Source organism: Agelaius phoeniceus, chromosome 1, assembly GCF_051311805.1.
Source record: "Agelaius phoeniceus isolate bAgePho1 chromosome 1, bAgePho1.hap1, whole genome shotgun sequence".
NCBI lineage: Eukaryota > Metazoa > Chordata > Aves > Passeriformes > Icteridae > Agelaius > Agelaius phoeniceus.
In genome coordinates, this window is record NC_135265.1 from 30039941 (window position 1) to 30064502 (window position 24562).

Genomic DNA, 24562 nt, shown 5'->3' on the forward strand with positions numbered 1-24562 from the left:
GCTTTTTAAGTTCTCACAGCCAACATGATTATTTTGAAGGAAGATGATTTTCCTAATTTTTGTTCCCAAAGCTGCTAACCCGTATTTGGGGAAGTTTTCCTTCTGGAAATACACTGGACACTCTCACAGAATTTAAGATATTTAATGTCAAAATGTTGGTTTTTTTTTTCTTGTATGTGTTTAAAAAAGCTTCATCTGTGATTGCTCTATATCACCTGTTGCAGAAAACACCTTAAGTTTCAGTGGATTGAAAACACAGTAGGCATTATTGATGAAAGGTACAACATCTGTTTAAATGGCATTTAGGGTTTTTCAGTTGGTTAAGAGTTCAATAGCTCTGGCTATCAGAGAAATGCAGTACCTACATGTAGCACCTCAGAAAAACTTGCAGGCACAGTGTATGCATTCATAAATGAGTAAAATTTATCACTGAATATATGGGTCTCAGGAGACCTCTTTATCACTTAAGTCCTCAAAGTAAGGCTCCAGTGGGAGTTTAAAAATGTGTGGGCTTTTTTCCAGCCTTGTGAGGTGAATTATACCTAGAGAAAGTACAGATATGCCTGTGCAGACAGGTGCAAGCAGTTCCCTCAATTCCTCTGTGTCTCTGGTCCCAGCTGGCTGCAGCCCAGCTCCAACCCAAAAGCTACACAAGCACGTTTTCTGAGAGGTACAGTTATTGGTTTGGGCACTGTCAGCCTTCAAACATGCTGGCTGAGAATCTACCAAATAGCTCCTCAACTGAGCTTTTAGTTAAAGCTGTTTAGTACGCAGAACACTTAGAAATAAAATTGAAGAAAGTAATGACATCTTTCTTAATTCCTTCAAACATTTAAAAATCAAACATAAAACCAGGCATAGCGATGCAAATGGCTTTAAAAATATATTGCAGAATCATAGATAATCCACAAGGGTCATGAAAGTCCAACTCCTGGCATTGCACAGGATAACCCAAGAATCACACCATGTGCCTGAGAGCATTGTCTAAACCCTTCCTGAACTCTGGCAGGCTTGGTGCTGTGACCAGCTCCTGGGAGCCTGGTCCAGTGCCCAACCACTGTCTGGGTGATAAACATTTTCCTCATACCTAGTGTAAACCTTCCCTGACAACGCTTCATGACACTCATTTGGGTCCTGTCTCTGACCACAGGGGAGGAAAGATCAAAACTGTTCATTGAGCATTGTACTAGAGTCCTACAAATATGAATTTGTAAAAGAAATGTCATCAAGTGAACAGTATTTTTTTTTAAATTCTAATATCCTTCCTCATTTGTAATATGTGCTATAAAATGAAGTGGAAGAGGTAAATGAAGCAGAGAACATTTAACAGCTTTACTGACAGGTTTTGTACTACCTAAACATACTATCCTGCCTTTTTCTAATATATACTGGGAATGTACCAGTTGAAATAGCACCTAAAGACCCTAGTTCAGTAAAGTACCTAAACATGCATTTATGCATTTTCTGAATTTGTTGAATAAAGCAAAATCTTAAATTAAAGCATATGCTTAAGTCTCGTGCTAAATGGGAACATAACTGTTCACATAAATTGCAGTTGCAAGGCATGCAATTTTTCTTCAAATTATTCTGAAATTATTCTAAGAGCTATCACAGAAATCTGAGTAATTCATAATATTAGAAAGTCAACAGGAAGACCAATATCTGTCAACTGGTGTTTGGAGCAAGCTATTGATTCCCAAGTGGAGCAAGGTTAAAATGTTATAGCAACATGATCTGGCATGATTTTCAAAAAACTTACAAGGAAGGGAAATGCACCAGGGAATGCACCCAGGGAGCATTAGTCCATGCTTCTGAGAAGGCTGGATTTAAGGATAGAACTCTGAGGAAATCACAAAGAAAAAAAGTCATATGTCTTTCAGTCCCCAAGGATCTGCTTATGAATTTATAGCCAAGGATGTGAACCTCTAGGTTACTGGTGCTTCAGATCTGTAAGAAACTTTTCCTTATTAACTCTTCCACACCACAGATAACAACCCTCTTCATAAGCCAGTACTCTGTTCTTTCTGTCAAATGTATAGTAAATAAAATAATGATTTCAAAACAGAAAGAGAAAATCAGTCTTTATTAATCATGAGGACGAAGGAATAGAGTCAATACATCTTCATTCCCCTTTGTTTTCCAATCTGATTTTGAAAGAAAATGAGATAAGCTAAGGGAAAAAAACACTGAAAGGTTTCTGAGCTGAATCTCATTGGCTCAGCACTAATCATTGAAGAATTTTCAAGAGCTGTGACAGATGTGACAGAACTGTACAGTGCAAAAGAAATGGAAAATATTTACTAACCCAAAGACTGTTGTCCACTAGTGCTCTCAACCAAGACACAATGTCTCCCCTCTCATGTTTCAGTGTGATAAAAACTCATTTATGGAATAAACCACAAGAAAGGTAGGGGTCATTACTTCTCTGTTTGTATTAGACCTGGCTTCTTCTTAATTTTAACATATGAACCCTGAAACAAATATCCATTTCCTTTGTACCATGGGAAGAGGAGGCCTTTTCAAGCACAAAAAGTAATTGAAAAAAGATATTTTCTGGTTTTAATAAGAACTAAGCCAACATGATATAAAAACCCTCTATGTTTTGCAACACCTGTCACAACTTCAAAGAACGTGAGAAGTGGCTATTGCAAAAAATAACAGGTGTCAGCCTAGAGATGTGAAGTCCAATATGTGGCACAAGCACAGCAATTCAGGCAATTGCTGTTAATAGAACACACAACCCAAACTTCCCTCAAAAAGTAAAACAAAAAAAGCCCCTTGTGACCCACAAGTCAGAGGGGATATTTTTAAAACTCTACATGTTCATATTATCTCATAAGTAATATATCATTGAAATATGCAAAGGGATTCAAAAATAGGTTGGAACAAAACTGAGGTTAAGAAACCAAGCATTCAGGGCCAAGAAAGAGAGAAACAAATACTAATGTTTTAAAATACAGCCTTGTAAATGTTGATAATTGATGAAAACAATAAAAATGGATCATCAGCTAAACACTGATAGAGATTTCATGATCTGGGAAAGACCTGCTCTCAAAATATTAATTTTCCTGGTCATAAGGGCTGTAGATATGCAGAAGTCTTTAAACTGATAGATCTCTGATACAATCCTGAAAACTGGATAGAGTTCTCCAGTTAGTCCAAAGGAGAACATAGTGAGTGTCAGAAACACTGGAGGCATTACAGAACTGATACTAAAAACAAATTACAAGTTAACTGCATACTGTTATTCTATATGCAGTTAATTACAAGTTAACTGCATAACTGTTGAAAGGTCCTGCCTTTCAACACATGTAGAAAAAAGGACCATAGCTGAAATTCCAGGATGGCTCATTTATTATAATTTGTTTATAATTTTCTAGTTTTTAATGCTTTTAATGCATTGCCACTAAAGCTCTGCTAAAAGCAGGCATTCAAATTTCTGAGGGGTTAACAATATAAATTTTTTCTTTCTTTCTTTCCAGCTACCCAAGAGGGACAGAGAGGGTAACATCCGATTAGTAAGCGTGCTTCCTCTGTGATGCTAACTGTGAAATATGTAGCTGGCCCAGCACATTAACAAGCAGTATGTGCATGGAGCATAGAAACACACTGGGTTGTTGGAAACATAGCAACAGACTGGGTTAAAGGGTCCTGCCTCACTGCTACCTAATTTAGCTTTTTGAGGGCTATTCATGGTCTGGGCCCCCTGAGAAGCTGTCATGGTGACTCATGGCAGCCCCACATCCGGTGTGGTTGCCATCATGATGCTATTGTATATGGGAATAGAACATCTCTTGCTCTACAGATCAGCAGATGTGCATTGGATGTGGGGTTTTCAGGAGGGATTAAGGGATTTGGACATTTTCTCTCATTTGTTATTAACATATCTGGGGAGCCTATCTTAAAGTAAAGCAAAGCCATTGAGATGCTTTGGAGATCCTGGGCCTGAATTTCAAAAAATAATTTTCTTAATTATAAGATTGAAGAGTGTGAATCAGTTCAGCAGATAAACAACTGTTTGATTCCCATGATTAAGAAAGCAACCAAAACAGTGTTTGGGAGCAGTTAAATCCAAAAGGGGTACATCTAGAATTAAGGTAGCTTCTTCTTATTTTAATGAGACACTTTTGTCCTTCAGTGCTATTCCAGCATCTCTTTTCAGTTATCACCCTATTTGAGAGAAAATTCTGATGATCCTAGTTTGTTTTGAATATATAATCTCAGATTGTTGCAATTTTATTTTGGGAAAAATGAATGAGGGCATTCATTGGGTTTTTTTCTGTCTTACAGGTGGTACAGCATTGACTGCCAGCTGGATGAACACAAGTAGAAACTCTTCCTAAGGTATCCCAATCCTGCAGAGAAGGGATTCATGCAGCTCAGAGCAATAACATTCCAGACAATGCTTTTTACTGGATAGTGCAGGATCATCTTCCAGAACTTAGGACCAATTAATTTTATTCTCAGATGCTGAGAACTTAAGGCTGTGCCAAATTAATAGAATTTTTTTTTCCAAATGTTTAACTGACAACAAAATAACCCCACCTCTGAAATCCATATCTGATTCAAGGTAGAGAGAATTTTATCAGTATTCTGCAGCATGCATTGCAATTCAAAAGTAGCTCTTTATCTAGGTATTTTTAAAAATAATTTAGAAATCCGTATGTTCTGTAAAAGCAGATAGAGTACAGACAATGGCATATTTGTTAAGAAACAGTGGTCAAAATCTCCCCAGTTCCTTCAAAACCCCCAGTCAACGTTTTCCTTTAAAGTTATGTTACACGATTCAAGCTCTTGATAATTTAAGTTCTTTGCTTCTTTGCTGGCTTGGCCAGCTCAGTCAGGTCTTTGTCAGCAGCTGGGAAGGATTGCAAGTGCATAGCCACCAGTTCATTTAGGACCAAACTCTGGTACACTTATTCATGATGGCCAGAAACTTACCCTTCCTGCATTAGTTTTAATAGGAATTCATGGGGAGAAAATGCTGCAGAAGGCCGGGGCTTAGTTGACAATTTGATACATTTATCAAATACCAAACAGGATTGGACTCTGTAAAATGCAACTCCAAAACAAAAGTTTCGGGTTTCATTGCAGTAGCCAAGAAGGTAACATTTCCTGATCTCTTGAGAGGAATTCTTGGCATTATTTGCAACTTTAGCTTTTTACCTAATAGTACCCTAGAAACTGTAAAATATTCCAATTTAAATGAACAGAAAAAAATAGGGTTATGACAAGGGGATAACTGAACACTAGCTCTCCTCTCAGCAGAGAAATACCTCCTGTAATTCTATTTTCCTTCATTAAAGACTTCCTAACTGTATTTTCTTTCTCTCTCTCTCATGTGTATAAAGAGGAAGATAGACAAAAAGAGAAACATTTTACAGAAGAATCATTTGACCCAGGCTCCTCCACAGACCTCAGTGAACCTCCCTGGCAATGAAACACAGAGAGGAAACAGGTGTGGGAATGAGCCACGCACATACTTCCCTCAACAGTGGCCACAAAATTCAGACACAACAGCTAAATCCACTCCTGCAGAAGCAATGTCTGTGACATAAAGTCAATTAGTTTTGTGATAGAATGGCAACAGTGTGAGGAACAATTTTGAAAAATGGGAGTAATGGAAGATGAAGCAATATTTCTCTAAGAGATGTCTAGGGAAAGAAAATAAGTAAAAGCTTTCAGAATCAAAGAATGCTGTCAGATAATTCTCAAACTACTCAAAAAGTAGTATCTCACTGAGGCATCTACTGCAGAACACCTGTGATGATGTATGTTTTCTAGTCTTCACAGAGGTGTTAAACTCTTAGTTGTGTACATCTCTAAGGTATTGAATGCTTTAAGGATCTTTGATCTGTTGTAGATTTCCACAGGATCAATCAAAATGGAGTCCTACTTCAAGCCTGGGTCTACAAATAATGACAGGAGCCAATCTACAGCTTTGCCTGTGGTCACTGATTCCTGGTTTTTCATTAGCACACCACAAACAGAAGGGTTTCACATCCATATTATTCATAAAGACTCTAAGTGATTTTTAAAAAACATTTACTTACAGCTTTCTCTTCTCATGCAGACTGAAACAATGTGCAATATGTTTGCTTTCTAGTTATTCTAATAATTCTGTAAAGTTTTTTGCTTTAGACACCACACAATTTTTTATCAGTGATAGTGTTTTTGTCTTGTTCAGTGTGCTTCTTTAAGTGGTATACAGATGCATAATATTCACCTTTCACTGAAAATCATCCCCATCATCTATGGAGCATAACTCTTAGAAAATGTGTATTCTTTTTGTTGTATTGAGACTGACCCAGGCACACACTGCAATATTTAAAATTGGAAAGGAGATAGACCTTCTTGACAGATGCTGGTTTCCAAGCCATAAGAAATTAACAGATCAAACTGTGTTATATTCTCTGCATTGCAGAGTTCATTCCTTACATGATGATATTAATCACCCATCCTCTTCCTTCCTCCACAGACTCTCAGAAGATTCACACTATATCCATTTCCAGCACTGCTCTCAGATTCCCCAGGCAAATGCCAATCAAAGCTTCCTTTGTTGGTGATATGTACATTCCTTCATGAGCTATAAAGGGTAAGTATGTCCCAACTTTCTTCAGGCTATCATAGGCACGTGCAGTATTATTGTCCCATAGTTTATCTTACCATACCCTAGAGAAATCTCATCATCCTGTTTTCTTTATATGGGCTACAGATGTCTTAGCCAAGCTTCCTCACCACTGAGTCACCGACCAGGATTGTTTACGTCTTCATAATGAGTCACCTTCACAATTTGGCTCATTGTCAATACTTGTGCTGACAGCTTCAGCCAGTCGCTGCTTTGTCTCATTCTCCTTCATCTTGTCAGTTGTACCTGTTGGGAGTAAGAACACAAAATGGCTCCCTCCTACCTTCCCTTTTCCTTTATGCGTGCCACTTCATGTTCACTGATGTCACTTTCTATCTCTAGATTGACTGCTGCTCCAAAACTTTTACTTTCATGTTGTTCCAAGTTCCTGTGCCACAGGAAGTCCAATTCAAAATTCCTTTTTTTGCATCCAAGAATATCAGTTGATGTGCAAAATCTTTATGTGCCATATCTTTGGTCACATGTCAAACTGCATTCAATAGGTGTCTTTCATCCTTTTCATTTATAAGTAGGGATATTGTGAATATTGCAAATATCTGTGATGCTTTAGAAGTCATGTTACATTTTTTCGTATGATATCTTTTCACTTACTGGATTGTGTAAATGACTAAGAATTCTGATGGCCCAAGATCTTTCCTTTTTGCATTATCCATTGCCTTAGAGATTCATTTTATGAATGTTCTGTATTTATTAATTCTTTCCTTTTCTAATCACTGTGTTTAGTATGTCCACTCAGCACCAAACTCCCCTTTAGATAAAAACTCCCTGCAATCAGGGGTTGGCTGGGCTCCCAGACTTAGTCAGTCTCATTTTCTATTTCACCTTCAGGGTTTCATGTGCTACTTCAGAGCTATTATAGATACATTTCCAGAACAGCACAGAAATTTTAATATTTTCATTGTATCATTATTTTCTAAATTCACACTGCAAATATGTTTTTATAATACTTCTTGTCTTAAAAAAAAAAAAAATTAAAGTACTTGCGAAGTTCCCTTTAGGAATCTTTCACAATTCCAGTTCAGAATTCACAAATTGCATTTGCTTTACTGCATAAAAAAACCTTACAGCAACTGAATTGGGGTGAGAGGTAAAATACTGCTATGAATTAGAACAGGCTAAGAAACCAAAAACAAAGAGTCAGAATTAATAATCAGTTTTCAGGGGAAAGGTTAAGAGGAAGGTGACCAGAACTGAAACAAGTTTGCCAGGTTGGAGGTGGGAAGGTTGGGGTGGGTGATGGTGTAGAATGTAAAGATGTGAATAAAAACATTATTGTGCTTCATTATTATTACCAACATAAATAAATAATACCTAAGCTTTTTGCAACTTTATCCATGGAAATGTCACTCCAAAAAGTCCTTTAGGGATTCGGCTAGTGACATCCAACATCAATTCTATTTTCGTTCAAAACCACACCTTTTGTGGATAGAAACATGGCCTTATCTTGTTTTTAAATACCAAAGTGGTTGTGCAAAGGGCAGAATATCTTTGAAGAGCTCCAAATTCTGTGTATACAATGAATCACCTTCACCTTCACCTTCACCTTTAGAGTATCTGTGTCTTGTATACAAGTCATAGATACTCTGAAACATAAATGAATTCTTTAATTCTTCAAGTTTATTTATTGATCTTACCTACAGTTTCTTTGACATGCTAGCTTTAACCAGACCCACATACCCACCCAGAAAAAGGGGTTTGTGTCCTTCAGTACCAGTTCAGATTAATGGCAAGCCCTATTATCCTGTTTATTTTTAAATCAATCTGGATAAACAAATCCTTCCATTTGTCATTATTGTTTCTCTTTCTGTAATTAGTCCTCTGAAAAGTTACAAATTAAACAGCACTTACTCAGCCAAAATGGAAACTTCGTATAGTAGTTTCTTTCATAAAGCACAAATCAAATATAAATTCACTTTTTTTGAATATGGAAATACTTGTAGTGATGAAAGTTATACTTAGCACATGTGGAATGTGTGCTTCATTTTTTTAAATAACAGCGATGCCAGTGAACTTCAAGATGATGAAGTTTAATGGGCCCTGGAACCTGCTCAGATCCAGCTGCCTCAATCCAAATGCTAACGTCGAACTGTAAGCAGGAAAACTCAGAGTCTGAAAGACTCATTGCCCTGGTGGGAAATGCTGTTTGTGCCAGAGAGGAGCTGCTGGCTGGTTTATGTGATGGAAGGATTAAGAACATTGGCCCACATGAGGTGCATCTTCCTTGCAGACGGGATTCCACTATAAAGCTCTCCCTGATATTATGACCATTTTTAGATGAGGCCAAGAATAGTGCTGTTTGTATTACTTGGGATGCCTGAGGTATTAATAAAGAAAGCAAATAGACACTGTGCTGGATTCCAGAAGTGAAGAATGATGTAATAAGAAATTTTTGTTTTCAGATGCTAGACCTAATTTTGGTGCTTTTCCATGTGTGATTTTGGGTAAAAGACCTAAAGCTGAAGCCAAATAGCTGTTTGTACACTCTGACAGACATGACCATAAAACAAAGCAGACTCATCATGGATGTGACAGAGCCAATATCCCAAATTCTGGAGATTTTCTATTAAGCTGTCATTCAGTGATGCACTCCTGCCTTAAAAGAACTCTCAACAACCAACAAACAGCAACAAAAAATTCTGTTCAGATTAAGGAAAACCCAATTTACCCTGGACTTGGCTACTCAGACAGTATAGGACAAGATAGTCTGATTCTTGCAGTTTAGTCAAGTGTTATGCTATCCATCAAAATCTGGGATGATATGTGACCGAAATATGGAACATCTGTATATTATTGAGAGCCTCATCATAATTTTTAATTAGAAGATGTGTTTTGAATGTTTTCTCACTGCTAAATAAACCAGACATTTCAAAAACACAAACCCCAAATTATTTATGGGCAAACCAATGAAATCCCCATTCCAAAACCACAACTACCCCAGCCATGAATGCTGACCTCACCTCTGCTGCTACAACTAATAGGAAAACTGATGCACTACTTAAGCTAGGCATAATTAAGAACATAAGATGTGTTCTAGTGGATTTTTCAATTATTTTGCTAGATTTCTGCCAGGGAGAAAGATGATCATCCTGATTCTATCATTGGGTCTAGTAAACAGCACAATGTCTAAATAAAGCATGCGTTAGCATGAAGCCCAATGCATAAAAATGGAGATAAGGTAAAAATGGAGAAAGTAGTGTGAAAAACTGAAACAGAGGGCCAGGAGGGAATTAGCATTATGAATAATTTCACAAGGGATTGATTTTGTTTACTATTTTGATTTATGCACTGCATCCAGAACATGGGAGTGCACTGCTGGCAATCCAAAGAGGCATACATAAACATAAAAGAGGACAAGAAAACCCACTGAAAGAACTGAATATTTGTGAATTTAAATGGCACACACAGCAGTGAAAGTATCAAGACTTGCATTTAAGTCTAAGAATTAAAATTTTCATTTGGAAAAGATTCAGTAAAATTGCTTTGGAATCACGAGAAAACTGCAAGACTCTACAAGAGCAATGTTTTTTAAGATGACACTAGAGGAAAAGTAGCACATTCTTAGTGTCCAATTGTGCAAGATTTAGGAGGCCTCATCTGCAAAATTACATAGAGCTTTTCTTCAAGGAAAATGACTTTATCACTGGCACAGGTATGAAATAACGTACTAGGATAGCCAGAGGTTTTAATAACCTACCACTGGAGCAGCTTTATAAAACTCATTTGGGGCTGTCAAGTAAATATCAGAAAGCAGAATAGTTATATAAGCCAACAGACAGGACTAGCACAATAATAAGACAGCAGGCACTGGTAAGAACTTAATTCAGGCTGGAAACTGAAAGAGGGTGTCTAGCCATTGTAGCAATAGCTTCTGAAGGATGAACTGCTCCAGAGTAAAGAGGCAAAATTCATAAAAACACTTTACAATCTATGAAAATACCATATATTTTATTAAGAAAACTTGAACAGGCAACTCCAGACTTTGTTTGCATTCCTTTGTTTCTGTTTGATGAATTCATCTGGAAGGATAAATGCCCAACTGGACACAACTCTTGGTTGTAGAGGCTCATCAATTTCTCTGAGAAGACCTACATCACACAACCAGCTTTTTCATTATGACAGAGAATTCATCTGTAAATTAGAGGTAGGAATAAAAGAATATAGAGGCTGACCATTTTCAATGGGATATGTATGCACACTTACACAGGAAAGGATGCCACTTTGCCATCTAACCTAGCTAAAATTCCATTACCTGACAGCTAAAATCTGAGGACCAAAATTGGTCTCAGGCTGTTTGAAATAGTGCTTGACATGTCAGAAATTAAGGTGAACTCAATAATCACAGAATATGCTGAGTTGGAAGGGACCCATCAGGATAATTGAGTCCAGCTCCTGGCTCTGCACAGGAGATCCCAAGAATCACTCCATGCACTGTTTCCTCAAGCCCTGTCACTGGTCACAAGAGATAAGATATCAGTGCCCTCCCCTCCCATTCCCCTCATAAGGATGTTGAAAACCCCAATGAGATTTCAATAAAGAGTCATACTGAAAAACTGTTTAATTAAGGGCGCAACTTTTTGTTTTATATACTCTTTGTCTTCTTAAAAGATTCTAAAGACTCCTAGTAAGCTAACATTAGTTTTCTACTTACACTGACAAACACGATTAATAGGAAGCCATATAAATGAATTTGGCTATAGATAAGCAGACTTACAGAAAAGTGTTCTAGAGGCATTTTCTTCCAAGTTTACTTGATTCTGCCTGGTGGGATGTAGGCAAGAAAACAGACTGTAACAGCCATCATCTCTACTGAAAAATATTGTTTAATACAAAAAGATGCAAAAAAAGTCAACCAGGATAAAATGACGTTTAAAACAGATTGCATCAATGATACAAACCATAACACAAGTCCATTTTCTTAACACTGTTAAAAAAGGGAAGAAACTTTTTTTCGTTCCATACATTTTAACACTTTTCTGTGTCTAATTAATACATTAAATTTAAGCAATAGGTTCTGGCTGAAAGTTCCATATTTTCATTTGAAGTCCTGAAGAAATTCATCACAGAAGACCCCTTAGATCTTACTTCACTAAATTCAAGCAAAGTCAGAATTCCTTCACAACCCACAATTCCTTCATATGCAGTGAATCAAAAACGTAAACATTGGCTAGTTTCTGATCTTCTGATCTAAGTTTTGTCCAACATGCTCAGATCTCAGATCATTCATTCAAAAAAAATTTGCTTAGTAACTGTTCAAAAAGGGGATTAAATCCTTGAACACATTATTACTGCACTGCCTCAATAAGCCCTTAGTTTACCAAAAAGGATATTTACTGTAAATATGGTACTAGAACCAGCTGCATCACATTTATGCAAAAAGAAACCATACTGAATTGTTTAGAAAAAGAGGCATAATATAGTGGCAATTGCTTTCCCTTATACTTCTGAATTAAGAGTTTGAAATACTATGCTTGAAGTCCCATAAAGCTTGGTATGTCTTGGGAGCAGCACTCCTTGCTTAATTTGGGCCAGGCTCCTTTTTCCACTTTGAAGGAACAAAATGAGACTTTAATATTTCCAGGAGCCTCTAGGTAGTTGCAAACTGAGAGTTCTAAAATATTCACATAGGCAGAGCTCAGCCCATAGTATAAAGCATATTTTAGGGAGACTGCCTTGTAAACCAAGGTTGGACCATCTCTCGTCCTACTCATGCAGAAATAAAACCAAATCATTTTATTCCCCTCTCTCACTGCCTCCTATGCAATTTTTTTATGTTTTTATATGTATTTATATGCAATTATGAGACCCTTCTTGATTTAATAGCATGCAAGTGAATCGCAGTTGTGATCCTTTAGGGATATCCATGACTCAAAACAAGTCAAAATAGGTAAGTCTTTGGAAAACACAAAGACAAGAGTGCAAAGAATAAATTTCATCATAAACATTTCTGTGTAGTATTTAGGTTCAAGAGGGGCTTTGGTACAAAAGAAATAAAATCCAGCCATCTTCCTCACTTACCCCAAAAAGTAATAGGATTTCAAATCCCAGCAATTTCAGACATTCGTGCCATGCAGAACTATGTAGCTCAGGGCTTTTAGCCAGGAAATTCTGCAAATGTGTCCTCAGATTAAAAGGTGCATGCAACCCAATCATGCTACAGTTTTATTTTGAATGCTTGCACTTGGCAATATCTCTGGATGAAGACGTCCTGTATTTTTTGGCTTCTGAATAGTTTGTACTAGAAAAGCATTTTGGCACAATTGGCATCTACTGTTTGACCTCTTAAAAGAGCATGGAAATAAAATCCCTTTAATTGGTCTTAGGTATGCACGTCTTGAAAGGTTTAAGAATAATTTTTATAACATGAACTAAATATATAGCCTTAACTAACTTCCTATCCAGCCAGGATGTTCTTTCTAGATCAAAGATGAGGATTCAGAAAGAATGCAATGAAATTGCATCAGAAAAAATAGCTTACTGCTTGGCATTGCTATGCAGAGGTTAAAGACATGTCTACATGGCAGCCAAGAAGTATGATTTAAAGCTTGTTTGAGGATGTGTGCACAAGCTGCAACTAGCTGGCCCAGTGATGATAAACATATAGCCTTAACAGAGCAAAGTGTGGACTGAAAACTTCATCTGAAAATTTGTGCAAATATTTAGGTGTTTAAGCTGCATTGAACTCCAAGCTGCCACAGCTGTCATTTTATTTGTAGGATTTATATTTCTATCTAGTCAAAATAGAAAAGAAATTCTGACAAGACTTTGTTCTAAGTATTTAATGAATTCAAACAGTGGGAGTGAAATGGGGAGTGGGAAATGAGAGTATTACTGGACCTTTTCATCTGAAACTCCATTTCATCAATAAAACTATACTGCTTAATTTCTGGGATATTTATGCTTCCAGCAAAATCTCAACTTTCTATGATTTCTTGTTGCAGTCACTTAGAGTTATTCAGAAAGTGTTTCTGAACTAGGGTTTTCTACATAAAATTTCAGAAAATAATTCAGATGTGTTCTTCCTTAGTTGACTGAAAAACAACCTTGAAAACCTGGAATAATAGTGCCTGCTTGCTTCAACAGACCCACCCATGATTGTGTGCTTTAATTTTTCAACAAGATGTGGAGGTAGGGCCTGAGGAAACCCATAAAAATGTTTGGTTTGGCTTTCTGGCAGATTTCCCCAGCTCAAGTGCATGAAAAGCACTGAGGATGCAAGATCCTGCTAAGTTTCCATAGAGCGCCTGACTTGAACACCACAGAACATTCTGTACATCCTGAAGCCGAGGATCATATTGCTCTGCTCACTCTGGGGACAGCAACAAGCAGCAGCAACAGCAGGTCATCAACTGGAAACTGGAAACCTGCCATCTTCTAATTAGTTGCTCCCTCCTTCATGATAATCCTATCAAAAATCCTATAAAATGCAAGGTCACGTTTGCTGCACAAGCTCAGATAATGTCAAGCCAAATTTTTAATCATGTCATTAGCCAGAAACACCTTTGTAGATGGAATAAATATCACGTCCTCATTAAAATTAGGCAGTATAATACATGGCCAGGTTCTGTTCTTTCCTATTCTTAATCATTGTCCAGATGAGCACAAATTTTTCATAACTGAACCAATTAGTTTTAGTTAAAGTCAACAGCTTTTAACAACACTTGAATAACTTGGTTTTGGTCTCAAATTCAAATCTTTCAGATAGAAGAACCAAAATCTCACTCTTCTTTCACCCTCTGCAAAGGTATTTTAAACCACTCTAGTTTTTAGTGATTCCAAACAACTCCTCCATAAGAAATCATAGGATGCATTTTAAAAGCAAATAATTCCACCTCATACAAAATATACACAAGACCTTAAAGCAAAGGATATCAAAAGCATCAAAGTCTTATCACCATTTCACAGATTGTTGCAGAACTATGAAAGACACAGCAAATGTATGACTTAGTGGAACAGTACAATCAATTACTGCATCAGGAGCTGAACACTGGTCTTCTGACTCCTAATCCAGTAGCATGGAGGAAAATTGTGTCATCTGAATCTAAAAGGAATATTTCTCATATCTGGTCCCTTCCCTACCTTCCACACTTCCACCATCACACCATGTCACTACTTGTTCAGGATGCTGGATGGAAATCTCCTCCTTGCTCTGCAAGAAAAGAAAAGAAAAGAAAAGAAAAGAAAAGAAAAGAAAAGAAAAGAAAAGAAAAGAAAAGAAAAGAAAAGAAAAGAAAAGAAAAGAAAAGAAAAGAAAAGAAAAGAAAAGAAAAGAAAAGAAAAGAAAAGAAAAGAAAAGAAAAGAAAAGAAAAGAAAAGAAAAGAAAAGAAAAGAAAAGAAAAGAAAAGAAAAGGAGTAGACTAGTTTAAACCCAAAAACTACTGTGGGTGGGTTCATATTAATACAAATTAATAAGGTTCTTCTGTAGATACGCTGCACTATATTGTGTAATATAATATAATCCAAGTAATCTGAGCCCTTGCTACAGCTATTAAATCATTGCCAAAAAAGTGGGGAAAAACTGCCAACTTTATGTGCAAATTATGAAGTGCGTAGATTCACAAGATTCTGCCTTATTGACAGAGGTAAACTCTTTTTGAAAGAGACTGATTTAGATAGCTGATTTCTTTAAATGCATTTATTTTACCTTGCAGGCGTCATCCATTTGGGCAGGAAATTAAATTTTCAGCCACTGATCTTTTTCACAACACCTCTTAAAATTATATTTTTGTATGAAATGCAAGAAATCCTCTGTATGAATACACCCCAAGAAACCTCTGTATGAATACATCCCAAGAAAAAGTTTACAATGCCTGACAATACCCCAAATATTTCAGTAGGTGCAGAGCAGGCCCTTGGCATTGAGTCAAAACTCCAGGTCCCAACTCACAGAACAGCACAGAGTTGTATGCAGAATTTGACAGGTCTGGGGCTTATACCTCAGGCAGACAGGCAAGCAGCCAACCTTTCAAGAACTACCTCAGGCTGCTGTAGATTTCCCAGCTCTCAGTCCGGACCTTTCGTCACCCAGTGGACCATCCCTCTTCTCCAGTGGTTTCTGTTCTAAGGGAATGTCTTGGGCAATTCCTCTCAACACTCTTCTCACTCTTTTAGGCTCACTCCTTAGTTCCACTCTTCTCCAGAAGCTACAGCTCTCCCTCATTCTCTGACTCTGGGAAAAAAAAAAATATGAGTTTGAGATTTCCCAGCCATACAACAGATTTCTTTTGCAAACTTAGCACATTCAGACCTCTTTATCTAACCAACTAGACTTTAACAATCATGACATGTAGCATCAGTGTTGCTAGGGATGAACAAAATTACTAAACAGGAAGGAAAGGGAGCTTTTTACTTTTTCCTAATGTCTTCTCTGATAGGGGCAAAATAGAAGCAGTTCTACACCTGGAAATGATCCCACACCAAGCTGCTCTCCTACCTCATTATCATCTCAACTCTGCACTTTAAATGATATTTCTCACTGTACAGGCTGTGACTGTGACAGGATCTTCTAAATTTTCTAATGGAAGCATTCTCTGGAACAAATTGACTATCATTTTCCCAATGAAAAGTGACCAAATGGAATACACCCATGAAAAGTCATTCTATTGAAGTGCTCCCCGCACCCCACCCCTTTTGCCATAAAAACAGTAGAGTTTTGGTAAATGCTGTCAGTTGTTTATTTTAAATGTTCTCCAAGCCTTTTGTAAACCCATTACATGGCTGAGATTTCAAAATTTTTGGGAAGTTTTTGGTCTCTATTTTCGCATTTCTCATAAAAGCTTTTATACTTGTATATGTTCTTCCTCTTATTTCTTATTATCAAGCAAAAGCAATGGCATAAGAAATTGTTCCAGATTCAACTCATAACACCTTAAACACTTTTAAACTTAAAGAAAGGGAAAAAGAATAAAAACATTGACAAAGTGACAAAGCAGTGATAGCATGTTTTACCAGTCACTTCTAACAGAGTTTTCACTTGTTCCACTGAGAAAAATACATTTACTCACCATCCTTTCTTGGTTTTAATACATTTGCCAAGAGGATTCTTTTCATATTAGAAATCCACCTTCTTTTTTCTTTTATAGTTTACTGTAAAAACACCTGTATTTAGTGTCCTGAATTAGTCTGTGTGACCAGCAAGGAGCACTAGTCTTTTGAGAAGTGCTTGTTTGGTTGTTTGGGGTTTTTTGGGAGATTCCTAAAATTTGTCTTACTAACAAACATATGTGACATCTGAACTAATGCTGCTTATGTCACGTGGTGAACAGAAGTCGTTAGATAAATATAACAAGTATAGTAATTTAAGCATGCCAGAACAATCCTGATAGCTGTAAATAATTGCCATGTCCTGGACTGTGACCATAATGTTTAATTCTCTCACCCTGCAAGCGCAGGGATACACATCCAATTTGGAAATGGTCACTGTGCCCAGAATTTGTCTGGCAGTGCAAAAAAAACCCAAACCATGCTGGGGCAGATGTAGCAATTTAACAGTACAGCTGATCAATTCCCACCACGCAGGAGCATTGCCCTGACTTAGGAGTATGGATGTAGACAGTGAAGCCACACTGACCATTAATGTTAAATGCATGACATCACACTTCTGTTCCTACAGAACACACTAGAGATACTTCAGAGGTACACCCTGTTGAATTACTAGAGCTTTGTTTTCTCTTTATTTAGTATATTCAGGGAGAAGGGCAAGTCAATTGTTGGAAAGGAAACAATAAAAAAAAGGAAGTAGAATTGAAAGGCAAGTTAAAGATGCCACTTTTCAGTTTTCTCCAGGATTAGCCTGGAAAAGTTTATCTTTAGGATCAACTTTGTAGTCCTGTAGCACTTCAATGTCTTTGCTGCCTTTACAGCTTTATATTAAACATGAAAGTATAAATATAATATACAGATTCCTCAGGCATTCTTTTGCAATGAAGGTCATGAGTTTTCTTAGCTATCTCTATAATTTTTTTTATTTGAGATTATTATAGGATTTGGGTAAAAATACTGTTTTTTCTTTTAAAACAAGATAGATATAGAAAAATTCATTTTTCTGGTTAACAAAAAAAAAGTAAGGAAGAATTTAAACTTATGGTTACATCATTAGAAATCTATATTTCAGGGCTATGACCTTACAGCTGCAAAATATAGAACTAGTTTTTTTTCACGAGTATTTGTCCAAACATTTTCTTTCATTTTGATCCAAATACTTTCACACCCACTGAGTTAGACTTTGACTTTCTGGTTCGAACAAACTAAAAATTTCAATCAGGTCCTCAGCTACAGTAAATTGGTGCAGCTAAACAATGGGGCAAATCACTGACTTCAATGGAGCTACACCGATTAACACCGGGTGAGGATTGAATCCTGATCAAATTGAAACTCAATTGGAATTGCTGTGCTTCACCTGGTGTTTATTCACACCTCACATCAAAACCATGCAAAGCTATGAATTTTGCATGATTCTGATCCAAAGCCACACACCATATATGCTTAAAATTGAGTTCAGGTCACTCAGGAGTTGCACAATGCTAAGCAAATCTTTTGATAAATATGGTTTGCGTTACTAGTTTGTAACGAAACTCCACACCAGGTGACTTTTGTGTGGTCTGGTGTTTCATTGTGAACATTTTGCACTGCTCTAATGAAACATGATTTCCAAGACAACCAGGGGATAAAAAAAGTTTCTATTCAATGTTTTACCCTCAAGTTCTGCAATATGCACACAAACCATGACCACAACATTAAACTCCCGATGACTAAAATTTGAAACCTAATTCCCCATTAAAGCACTTAAATAATGTTGGTGTGGTCTTCTAGGATGAACTGCAGCTCTCATTATTGGAGGAACTGCAAGTCAAATCACTCTGCCTTAGCTCTTTACATAGTCTGGGGTTTCATCAGTGTTTGTCAAGGTATTGAGACTAGCTTTTCAGAGTTTATTTATCAAAAATACTTGAAAATGCAGGTGGCCATCTAGGGCTAGAACAGTGTAGATCTGTAGTCTTTAGAAAAGGATAGATAAGACCCAGTGTGTAGAGCTCACCCACTACTGGCCAGGAAGCAACAAGCTGAGCAACAGGAGCTCTTTATCTCTCTCTGGAGCTTTGGTGGCACTCACATCTCTGGGCATGTGAGATCACGAGCCTGGAACATAACTTTGCTTTATCTAGACAAATGTTTTTGTACATGCTCACACATTTATCACATGTTCCTAAGCCTGCTGTCTTGTCTTTTCCATGCAAGAAATGTGTATGTCACATGCACAGCAGGATAGATGCCCCCAAGAAGCTTTGATCTTACTGTATTTGCCCTGCACACAGTATTTGTGCATGTAGGGTAGGTTTGATATGCACAAGAAAAATGCACATCTGGGATTTCTGGATTGCCCTGCACAATAATTTTCAGGTAGAAAAAGAAATTATAATGAGGAAAACTGTGACAAAGGACAGACTTATGCTAGTGAGGCTTACATCATTGCTCACAACTGCTTTCACTGTGCTCAAAATAAAACAAAGACAAGACAAAGGTGAGTATTTCCATCCAGATGACTCCATAATGTAGTCAGCAGTAATAAATCCTTTCAAGTGAGCTGAATATAGTATGTGGATGCTGCCCCATGGTGATACTCTAAGATTTAGGTTCCTACATGCTTGCCTGCCACACTGAGCCTTTTGGAATAGATCACAGAGTCACAGAATATGCTGAGTTGGAAGGGATACAGAAGGGTCATTGAGTTCAACTCTTACTTGTGCACACATCTCCAAGAGTCACACCCTGTGCCTGAGAAAATTGTCCAAATGCTTCTTGAACTCTATCAAGATCAAAGAGGAATGTATTGTTTGATACTTCTGATTAAGTTTTGGAGGGAGATGAGTGACCGCCTCCTCAGGGATAGGCAGATGCAGCAGTATAGACAACAAAATTATTGGCCAGGGAAATATTAAAGTCTACAGTGAGAGGGCACCTGAACTTAGGCTATTTGAGGATTAGATGGCTCTAAGGAAGAGACAGTCTCTAGCTTTCACATGGCTCAGTTCCATGTAAGAAATTCCCTATCTTTCATTGAATGTGGTGTATGATAATGGAGTAAGATTTCAGAAGACCTAAGGTACCAATAACTTCAACATGGAAGATCCTTAGGCTTCTGAAGTTTTGTGGATGTAGAACACCACAATCTCACCATGGCTGAGCCATGCAGAATCTCTTTGTTCTTGCAGCCCACTAAGCCACTTCAGCTCAGCATTTCTTTCTGAAACACATAATCTGGCACAAGACTGAACTCCTCATAAGGCATAGCACCAAGGCCATCTTCTTAAAAATCCTTATTGTAAGAGGAAACATTACATTTTATTTATAGGTCAATGTTTACAGCATTCCCAAAGTACAGGAAGCTTAAGGAAAACCCTTTCCTAATCTGTAAAATATTGAATTTATACATTACATCTTTTAGCAAAGTGACAAGCTATGAAAATTCTGCACATTTCTATCTCTTAATTTAAAAATGTATCAACATGAGGTTCATCAGATGAGAGCAGAAGGCCAAACAGCTGCATTACTCCCCAGCTACCAATAAAGAAAAAATGCTGGGAAAGGGCAAACCAAGGGAATGAGTCCATAGACTTCTGCTCTCCAATGCCTTTCAAACAATCCAGTGTGTCTCCTTTACTGGAATTTTCATGTACACCCTTTTGGATTTTTGAGAATATTTTCCTTAGCATCCAATTCCAATCACATCCTGCCATTCAGTAAGTGTAAATGTATGCATTCTTATCTTGGCCAATCTACTGATTGGTTCCATGCTATTACAATACTATGAAAATTTCCAGTAGTGATCTGACCATTAAACCAAGCTGTAAATTAGACAGATTGGATTAGCTTTTCCTCTAGAGAAGCAGAGGAATGATTTTTTGTTCAGCATAAGGACTTCATGCTGGCATGCTTCTTTAGACATAAAGACAAGAATGTATTAAAATCAACAATAGTACCGACGCTTGAACAAAGCGTTATATATATCACTCATTTCTCTGGAAGAATCCTGTGCTCTTTGGATTGTAGCTGTGCTGGTACTTGACTCTATTTATTTCACAGAAGAAAGTGATGCAGGAACTAGAAGACAACATGATTAAAATAGCTAAGCTTTCCCCACTGGAATTTCAACATGTGAGAGAGTGGAGAAAACACCTCCTCCATCCCTTGGGAAAATTAGTCCTATTATTGCCAGCACAAAACCCAACATCTTGTCTAGCATTAAATATTTCTCTGGGTCAAAATTGCTTGAAGAAAATATTTCATTTTCCAAAGGCTTTCTATTTTGGGTTTTCAGTGGGGCCATTTACAGAGCAGGAGAGGCTTTTTTTTTTGGTCACAGTACAGTGTTTAATTTTACTTAGGCTACCACCCCTTCCCAGTCTCATAAAAAGGTTTACATACAATAGATCACAGAGATCATAAACTAAAGACAAAGACCTACACAATACTGTTGAGATAATCCTTTGTGCTCTGCACATACCAGTGCTGTATAATATTTGAGGAAAAGCACAATAAACTATTTCAGACATCTGTTTTTAAGGTTGCAGAACACTACGATGTAAAAAGCAGATGCTGCAAAGCATTCACATTTCCACCAACTTGAAATGATCCTGGGTATTCAGGGGAGATCACCAAACTGAGTAAGTGCTCTCCCAACTGACAGCAGTAGCACAATGTTAAATGAGATAGATTCTCATGCTGCCAGCATGTTGTACTGTCATGATTTCTTTGCTCCATGTGTGATGAAAAAGGTGGTAAGTGGAGTTTGACAACCATGCATTTGCCTTATCATATTTGCTGTTAATTCTGTTTTTAGGTACTATATGAGACTTCAAGTCTGGTTTCAAAAGCACATCTGCTTAGTAGGATTTACACTGCTATCTCTCCTCATCAGAGAGTGTAAATTCTAAATAAAACTGCTTACTATAGATATAGTTTGGTGATTTCTTCCAATATATTATATACTTTTATCAAAAACCAATTCAGTGATCATGGCATAATGAAGCTGAGACAAAGCAGCTTTCAGGTAGCTGCTCAGCGTTGCTCCTTCTGCCGTGTTTTCTTTTCCTTAAATGAAAGGAAACAAAGGTTCCTGTTTGTTCTCTAAACCTCCTGCCAACCACATAGCATCCCCCATTGAAAGCCAAAGGCACAATGGCCATCAGCAACATAGGTGGGCTTTGGTGAAAGCAAATACTTCACTAAAGTACCTTGTTTCTTTCAGGCAAGTAAAATAAATGCATAAGATCACCTGCACAACTTGTGACAGTCACTCAAAATGTGTATTCTCTTGAATAGGATGGACTACTCAAGCCTTCTCAAAGTCCACATCTACAGATTCTGAAGAATGAATTGAGGTGAGGATAATTTGTGTATCTTTAATCCAAAGTGTAGTTAATAATTTTCTTTTAATGAGAAGGAGAAGTGTAAGGCCTTTCAGGTCCAAGACACTTGTGCACAGTCTAAAAACACTCTTTCATCTGCTACCACTTTCTACCACCTTTTCTGTACTCCAGAGTTTGTTTGTTCATTATGACAAAGACTGTTGCAAAGTACTCCAGGACTTAGTGAAGGCACTCCTCCATCTACAAACAAAGATATTCTTCAGCTCCTTTGTAGTATGTGACTCAATAGTGGGCTTCATAGTGGGCTTCCAGCCAGGACTCTCCATAGTGATCTTGCTGCTCTTCAAATTCTAGCATGAAAACATTTGGGGGAGTTTTTGTTAGCTTTTTTGTTTGTTGGTGTTTTTTGGTTTTTTTCTAAAGGCTTCTAAAGTATATTCTTCAAAGAAGTTCTGTCTTATGTTTACTTACTGCAAAATGAAGCAGTAATCTCCATACACCTGATCAGATGAAAAACATACTGGGGTTTTTTCTTTTAGTTGCCAAAGAGAACCTGTCACTGTCTGCTTGTGCTATAAGTTGTCAGTCAATAGCTGTCAGCAAGCTAAATCTTGGGGAGCTAAGGTTCTGCCCTACAGATGGTGTTCTTGAAGCTGAGTGTAATGGCAATTAACTAGAGCCTAGGTAATAATGCTTGAAACCTTGGCTCAATTCCCTCTTACTCTGGAGCAGGTAAGTGGGAAACTAACATCTGAATGAGCTCACCACATGGCAATACCCTGGGTAGTTTGGTAGTGACTAAGAATGTGCTTAAAGAGCCTGTTCTCAGGGCTCATATTCTCAAAATTTGAATTACTTGGAACTTTAAAGAACATTTCAATAGGAATTTTCTCTGAGAACATTCTTAATTAATCCATATACTGATGACAGTGCACCACTATGGGGACAGATCTGGCCTTGTTCACCACCCTTCTTCCAATGCACATACTCCTGGAGAATAACAGCTTGGAGGCAATATAAAGGTATTCTGAACAAACTTACCACTGGTAGGACTTGTTTTGATGAAAAAATTACAAAAAAGTCCACATGTCATGGTAACACAGAACTAGCTCAAAAAGGATCCAATGCCTTTATGACCAATTATGGTCAAAGAAGCTTTTGTTTTGATAAAAGCAGGTTTGACGATAGCTGTCGCCAGAAGGAGGATGTAATGTTTCCTATATGACATACCTTCTGTATTGTGTCTTGTTTTCCTGTGTTCTTTCTTTTCCAGGTTCTATTTGCCTCTCAAATATTTTCTTGGGTGATATCCCATTTTTGTTTTATTGCTTTTTGTCCTTAGAATAGCAGACCATTTATACTATATATAAATAGTTGGAAAAATGTTGCTTTCATGGATGTTCTGTCTCCTGTGCTAAGGAGCAGAAAAATTAATTTACCAATCTGTCAGGATTGAGATGAAATGTAAAGGAGTCTCTTAAATATCCAATTTACAAGAAAAAAATCTATTCAATAAAAATGTACTAAATAAACCTTAGATATTTGGCATTAAGGTTTTTCTGTTTTGGCTTAAGTACATCTAGGGCTAATGATGCATGATTCATCATGAGTATTCATACAGGTGAGACAAGGATTAAGAATACATGTTTGCATTGTTCTACATCCTAGGTATCTTATATTCACACAGCTTATATCTATGCAGAGTTTGGACAGGTGAGAGGGGTATTCACCTACTTATTCTGGAGAAGGAAAGTCAAATACACCCAACTATTCCCAGTAGGCCAGGTGAAGTTACCTCTGTGGCACCCAGAGGAGGTGCTGCAGGTTAATAAGAGTGGCATGAGAAAAGAGCAAATTCTCTGCCCTGCAGACAAAATGTGTCTAGCTATCAAAGCATCTCATCAGAGTTGTGCCTCTGCAGGGTCTATTCCAGGTACACAAACACTTGACAAGGCAATGGAAGAAAATCCACATGCTGCAGGATGCCTTTCAAAGTTCATGTGTATCTTTTCCTTGGAAAGGGCTTGTTTTTTCTCTACATGACAAGCACCTCAAAGCCTCTTAACAACTGCACAAGTATCAGAGCAAAACCTTCATGTGAGCAGAGAAAAGAGAAGGGGTGCACATCTGCATGGATTCAACTACACCATGAGACAATAGTCTCCACCATCCTGCCAGAGCTTATGGATGGATTTTTAAAACACCTCTACCCATGTTATTAGATGTCTAATTGCACTCAGTGCAGTGAGGTCTGTGCTGAGCATGAATCCTCATCTACACACAGCTGAAATTACAGATGCTGATGATTTGGAGGCAAATATGAATATCTCAGTAAAGAGAATGGTGTGTAAACCAGTGAAGGTGAGTATATACCTCTGACAGTAATCATTCTGCATGAAGCTGGCTCACATGGATGGCAGTTGGTAGCAGTTCATTTCCGTCTGAGAACATAAATCAGTCAAACAAAGCTGCAATAAGGCTTTTCAGAGCTCAGGCACCGTTTCTTACCATGGCCTCAGGACCCTGCTCTGACTTTCTCCCTGGCAT

General features: G+C 37.5%; 1 protein-coding gene across 2 annotated transcripts in view; it reads right to left on the reverse strand.

Moving 5' to 3' along the window:
- CRPPA (CDP-L-ribitol pyrophosphorylase A) overlaps positions 1–24562 on the reverse strand; it is a 257787-nt gene that overhangs the window by 44470 nt on the left and 188755 nt on the right. Inside the window, exons 10-11 of one of the 2 annotated variants that reach the window (XR_013181409.1) lie at positions 15624–15816; positions 14726–14795 (exon numbers count right to left, since the gene is read on the reverse strand). Coding sequence is in view for 1 of the 2 variants with exons in the window: in XM_077175584.1 (XP_077031699.1) it covers positions 15625–15816 (192 nt within the window). In the remaining variant the exon portion in view is untranslated. Of the gene's footprint in view, positions 1–14718; positions 14796–15623; positions 15817–24562 lie in introns of those variants that run through there. The other variant, XM_077175584.1, reaches the window with a different exon arrangement.